At 44.5% G+C, this 6111-nt stretch overlaps 1 protein-coding gene across 1 annotated transcript; it reads left to right on the plus strand.

Annotated features, from left to right (window-relative positions):
- Positions 1–4989, plus strand: DRG1 (developmentally regulated GTP binding protein 1). The gene is made up of 9 exons (XM_074887346.1): positions 1–138; positions 337–460; positions 1101–1276; positions 1683–1752; positions 2320–2489; positions 3245–3375; positions 3583–3750; positions 4273–4395; positions 4873–4989. Exons 1-9 carry the CDS (start codon positions 97–99, stop codon positions 4970–4972), a joined length of 1104 nt encoding a protein of 367 aa, XP_074743447.1. The 5' UTR covers positions 1–96; the 3' UTR covers positions 4973–4989.
- Positions 4990–6111: the final 1122 nt, after the last annotated feature.

Here is a 6111-nt window from a genome sequence, read left to right on the forward strand (position 1 = left end):
GCTGCGCGCCTGCGCGCTGTCGGGGCCGGGCCGGGCCGGGGGTGAGGAGGGGCGATCCCCCGGTGCTGCCGGCAGGGTCCGAGACTCGCCGCCAAGATGAGCGGCACGCTGGCCAAGATCGCGGAGATCGAGGCTGAGGTAACGCGCCGGCCTTCCGCCGGCCGCGGATGGGCCAGGCACGAGGCGCTAGACGGGGCGGCCGCGGGGATCCGGGAGGGGGGGGGCGGCCGCGCTGCCCCTCCGTGAGGGGCTGACAGGGCCCTGCCGGCGCCGTTGGAGGTGCGGCCCGGCGGAGCCTCTCCCAGGGTGTGAGTCCTCGGTTCCGTGCTCTTGCAGATGGCCCGGACGCAGAAGAACAAGGCCACGGCTCACCACCTGGGGCTGCTGAAGGCCCGCTTGGCCAAGCTACGCCGGGAGCTCATCACCCCCAAGGGAGGCGGCGGGGGCGGCCCCGGGGAAGGTGCGTTGTGCTGCGGGAAGGCTCCGGCCGCTCCTCCCTGCCGAAGTGCGGCGTGTGTGACGGAAATCGACCTAACGGGGGAGGCTCTTGGCTGCTTAAATCGTGTCAGACCGTCTGCTGAATAAAGCGGAGCAACCTTCTCTCCCTCTTGTCCTTCCCGGTACAGGACCTCAGCCGTGGTTTGTGGCTTTCTAAGGGTAGAGCCCTCGTTGAAGCGTAAATGAAAGGGTTTCTGCATTTTGGCTAATGTGTATTTGCAGAAGTCTTAGGGGTTTTACATGAAGAAGCGTCTTGCATCAGCCACTTAATTTTATATACAAAGGTGCGAATTGTCTAAGCTGCAGTACTTAAAGGGAATGCTCCACCTACACTCAAGTCAGGTTGGGAAGCCACTGGGAAGCCTTGCAGCCCACGCTTTATTGACAGGTACATGCCATGGAGCGTTATACAGACAAAGTGGTGCAAGGCAATATAGAGTATGAACTCTGTGCTTCATACTCTCATCCTCCTTGTAGGGAAGCTTACCTGGCTTTCACTCTGGTAATATTAAAAGTAATAGTGGGACTGCTGTCCAGAACCTTAGAAGATAGAAAATGTCAATCTCAATCTTTAAATAAATATTTTTGCTCCTTATTTGCAGGTTTTGATGTTGCAAAGACAGGTGATGCCCGAATTGGGTTTGTGGGTTTTCCATCAGTGGGGAAATCTACACTTCTAAGCAATCTTGCTGGTGTATACTCTGAAGTGGCAGCATATGAATTCACTACACTAACTACTGTGCCGGGAGTCATTAGGTACAAAGGAGCAAAGATACAGGTGAGATCTTCTTGTGTCTGTGAGGATAAGATGGTATATGCAGTGGTGTTACGGCTGAGTGGTCTAGCCTCACATTAGCAGGCTAGAAGTGACATGCAGAAACGGGTGAGAATATATTGGAAATGTTTCCATGAGGTACCAATTTTACCCTGCTTTTCACTTTGGTCTGGGGAGAAGTTCCTGTGGTAGTTCTTATATTCTCTCTGAGATGGTCTGTTGCATTGTACCAGTAGGGCACGTGGGATAATACAGTATATAGGCATCAAAGGGGAAACAATTTTGCCATATTCTATTCAGATTTGCAGTAGAGTCAGCTGGTGTAGGAGAAAGGTAAAAGTAGGATTTATTTTCTCCATGAAGAAAAATATTTTTCTCATGAGTGACTTTCCTTCCTCTGAACGAATAGCTGCTTGATCTCCCAGGAATTATCGAAGGTGCCAAGGATGGTAAAGGCAGAGGACGGCAAGTCATTGCCGGTGAGTATATTAGAGCTGGAGGCAGCATCCTATCACTGGTTCAGTTAGTACAGCTGATGAGAGTGAAGGGTTGAATCCCCGTTTCTGATGTCTTTAAAAAGCTGAATTGTGTGTTGGTATTGAGCTGCCTGCTGTGAAGCAGTAGCTGTTCTCATTTTGTTCTGTTTTCAGTTCTGGTTTTACGCATTTGCTGAGTTCGTGCTCTGTGTTGGCACTGCAGTGGAAGTACATTACCAATTTTGAAGGCAGATGCGATCCCATAATAAACAAGGCTGCTGTCTTCATTTCTTTACCTAGCTTATTGTCATCAATCTGGGGTCTGAATGTGGACAGGAAGGAGGATTCTTCCAGCCTCTGTGATTCTTACAGCGTGTAAGGATCTGTCTATCAGTGATGCTTGGCCAGCACTACAAACTGCAGTCTTATACTGGAATTTAAAGATAAGCAATGTGCTGGCCTTCAGGGGTTTAATATTGTCATCAGTCCTCTGAGCCATATTTTGTGGTGTTTTGTCTCAGATTGTGAGTGTACTTTTTTGACAGATGACTTCCTTTTTCTGATTCTTAGTTGCTCGAACCTGTAATCTCATTCTGATTGTTCTGGATGTGCTGAAACCCCTTGGTCACAAGAAAATCATTGAGAATGAACTGGAGGGATTTGGAATTCGTCTGAATAGTAAGCCCCCCAATATCGGCTTTAAAAAAAAGGATAAAGGAGGCATTAACCTTACAGCCACAGTAAGTTGGACGTTGTCTTTAACCAAATTTTTTTTAAAAAATTGCTTGAAGAAAGGCATTTGCAGTTAATGGTATGCCTGGGACCGTCCCTGTGCTGTGACTTCTTTAGAAGCTGATCTGCTGCACTGTGCTGTGGTCAGTTACTTTTCTTGGAGGCTATCCATGCCTGTCCCGGGAGCCTGAGCCCCTCCTCGCCCCCACGGCAGAGGCGTGGTTGCTTTCCAACAGTTACAAGTTCCGAGGCCCAAAGGAAACTCTGCAAAAACTGCCTCTTGCTTGGTGGCTACAGCACTCATCTGGAGAAGATTGCTGAGTTCCAGGTGTTGCAACCTGGACTACTCCTCATTTCCCATTTCCCACTGAATCTTTAAAAGCGTAGAAACAGCCAGAGATACCAAAAACCAGAACTGTGCTCTGGGATCCAAGTACCTAACGTGTAGCTGCCTGGGCACTGAACTAGTAGATACGTGGGTGTGCATTGCAACTGGGCCCAGACTGACAGGAAACTACTTTGGAAATGTCTGATTGCTGCTCTCGCTGGGGCATTAATATAAATAAGGCTGGTATGATTTAAATATTTTTTTTGCTCTCCTGAGATGAACTGTGATACAATCGTAGTCAAGTTCAATAACTGACAATGCAGCTATTACTTCTAGTAATCTATATGCAGTGATTGCTAGGTGATAGCATTATTAATTGTAATACTTGATTTGACTGTAAACTCTTGCATTCCTACATGTTATGTCTACATTCAGTGTCCTCAGAGTGAGTTGGATACTGAAACAGTGAAGAGCATCTTAGCAGAGTATAAAATTCACAATGCTGATGTGACACTGCGTAGCGACGCCACTGCTGATGACCTGATTGACGTTGTTGAAGGAAACAGGTACTGTTGGGACATACTGTTGGCATACCTGCAGTTTATATTAAAGAAAAGAATTGTCTCTCAGGTTCACTTCCCACAGAAGCTAAGCTAGCAATGTGGTATCAACATAGGGATATCCTTTTACAAAAATGCAGTTTTTTTCTTTCCAACGAAGGTAGCAGTGTACTGCTGCCAGGCTGCTGTAATGGTATTTCCTTCTTTTTGCAGGGTTTACATCCCATGCATTTACGTCCTAAATAAAATTGACCAAATTTCCATTGAGGAGTTAGATATTATTTACAAAGTACCCCACTGTGTACCAATATCTGCTCATCATCGCTGGAACTTTGATGATCTGCTGGAGAAAATTTGGGACTACTTGAAGCTAGTACGAATGTGAGTCCCACTTGCTGCCTTCTGTGGAGTTAAGTGTAATGCTGAGACTGAAGTATGTCTCACAAATGGATGAAGACCATTTTATAATGGTTTTCTATTAGTTTAGAACTCTAGCTTTCACATGATGATGGCTTTTGTCACTGAGGTATGTTTACTCTGTAAAGTTTTTTTTCCAAATATATGTTGAGTTTTTTACAGAAAAAAATCACAAGTCAGAACCAGAATACTGTTCTTTTCCACCAACGATTCCTGTTTCATCTTCTTTTAAGCAACTGTAGAAATCTCAGTAGTGATAAACCTTTGCAATTACAAGGGAGAACCTGCTGCAGCCACTGGCTACCCAGGTGCATTTTCAGATTAAGAACACCAGACAATTTACAGAGTATCTGTTGTCACCACTGAAGTAGTGGAACTTGGCACAAGTGCCCAGGAGGACAGTGCAAATGACCTATGAAATTTCATGATGGGTTGAAAGAGAAGGGGAGGTTTTGGTATTGACTCACTGTTCCACCTGTGTTACAGCTACACCAAACCTAAAGGGCAGCTCCCAGACTACACCTCTCCTGTGGTACTACCTTACTGCAAGACCACAGTGGAGGATTTTTGCATGAAGATCCACAAAAATCTCATTAAAGACTTTAAATAGTAAGTATTATTGTAAAAGAATAATTTATAGAGAGTAGAAAATATTCTGCCTCCTGGTACATTCTTTCATTCTCTTGTCAACCAGAAGGGGAAACAGATTTTTTTTTTTTTTTTGATGTTGAATGGAATAGATCTGCCTATGACAATTGGTACTTAGTGTATTTGACGTTCCTACGCTCTTTCCTGGCTAAATTTCCTCTTATGAGGAAAACGTTTTTCTTTACATTCGAAAGCAGCGCTAGATGCAGCAGTACAGGCCCTTGTCCTGTATGCACAAGTATTTTGGATGACTTCACACTTTGTTTTGATCTGCTTGTACTCCAGTTCACACGGGCCACTCATCCAGGTACTTGCAGAATGAAAATAGCCCTTAAGCATTGCTTTCTGTATTGGCTTTGTGACGGAAATAGCTGTTGGTCTGTTATTTGCATATTATACTTCTAAACCTTTTACATCTGATTTTTCTTCTCCTTTCAGTGCACTGGTCTGGGGTTCATCTGTTAAACACAACCCTCAAAAAGTTGGTAAAGACCATACTCTTGAAGATGAGGATGTTATTCAGATTGTGAAGAAATAAAGTTGTTCTCACAGTTTGCCACTGTGTCTGCAATTTGTTATCAGTTGTTAAGTGGTAAAGAACAGGTCACTTCTATCAAATCTATAACAAATGGGTATTGTTTTTTTATGGTAGTACCTTACTGCATGGCAGAACTGATGTTTCTGGCCAATTTGTACTGCTGTGTCCAATTCTGACAGAACTTACTTAACAGGAGTTTCTCATCTGTAACTTTCATGAGGGCAAAATCTTACAATGAAGCTTTGATACCTGGGATGAATTTCTGCTGCACGTGCATGTCTTTCCAAATGGGAAAAGTTCACCCATCAGGAATTACTTTGTTCTAAGTTAGAACAAAACATGAAAAGCAGAGGCTGAAGAGCTATATCTTACCAAACAGTGCTAGAGGACAGAGTTCTAACTGTAGCTGCCTTAATCTGAAATGTTTGAATACTTCAAGGCTATTAATAGCCCTGGAGTTGTGGGAAAGAGTAGGTTCTGCTCAGGAGCAGTCACTTTTTTGGTTTATACCAGTGGAAGTAAAGTAGATGCTTGTGTTTCACTGTGTTAAAAGCCTCCAGGTACTAAGTTTTCTTAAAAGATTGTCCTGCTTAACTTAGAAGCTGCACCAGAGAAGCAGGCTACTCTAAAAGCAGTGGTTCTATTGCTTTTTAGTAGAAATGAATAAAAGTTAGAGCTCTAATAAGCTTTTTGTTCCTATCAAATGCATTAGCCTCTAGCATTTGCCCTCCTACAAAAAGGAAGTAAGGGTGTTTACTCAGATGTGTCAAAAAAGCTCCCTCATGTTACTGCACATACAAGTAGTAGTACAGTGATTTCAGACACCCATTCAAGCACTAAATCCTTGCACTAGTGGTTGCTACTCAGCCTGGTAAGAAAGCATTCAAGCCTTGATTCTAGTCCAAGCTTTTTCCCTAATATTGCTTCTAAGCTTAGCAGTAGATTCCTGCATAAGTGAGCTGAACTACTGCAACAGCGCTGGGGTTGTCAGCCCTGCTGGAAGGGGGCAGAGTGGAAGCTGAGAGCTGAACTGCCTTCACCCTTCCTAGTACATGGGAATCTCACTCCTTATGTTCAACCCTGGCTGTACAAGAACATTTCAACGCAGCAATCCATTGCACGTTTTCAGTGAGGGCAGT

This window comes from Strix uralensis, chromosome 17 (genome assembly GCF_047716275.1).
Source record: "Strix uralensis isolate ZFMK-TIS-50842 chromosome 17, bStrUra1, whole genome shotgun sequence".
Lineage (NCBI taxonomy): Eukaryota > Metazoa > Chordata > Aves > Strigiformes > Strigidae > Strix > Strix uralensis.

Excerpts from the sequence above, each read along its gene's own strand:
- DRG1 (XM_074887346.1), top strand. The coding sequence starts at position 97 with ATGAGCGGCACGCTGGCCAAGATCGCGGAGATCGAGGCTGAG. Across the intron at positions 461-1,100 it reads CGGGGGCGGCCCCGGGGAAG|GTTTTGATGTTGCAAAGACA; the intron begins GTGCGTTGTGCT and ends CCTTATTTGCAG. Across the intron at positions 2,490-3,244 it reads GCATTAACCTTACAGCCACA|TGTCCTCAGAGTGAGTTGGA; the intron begins GTAAGTTGGACG and ends GTCTACATTCAG.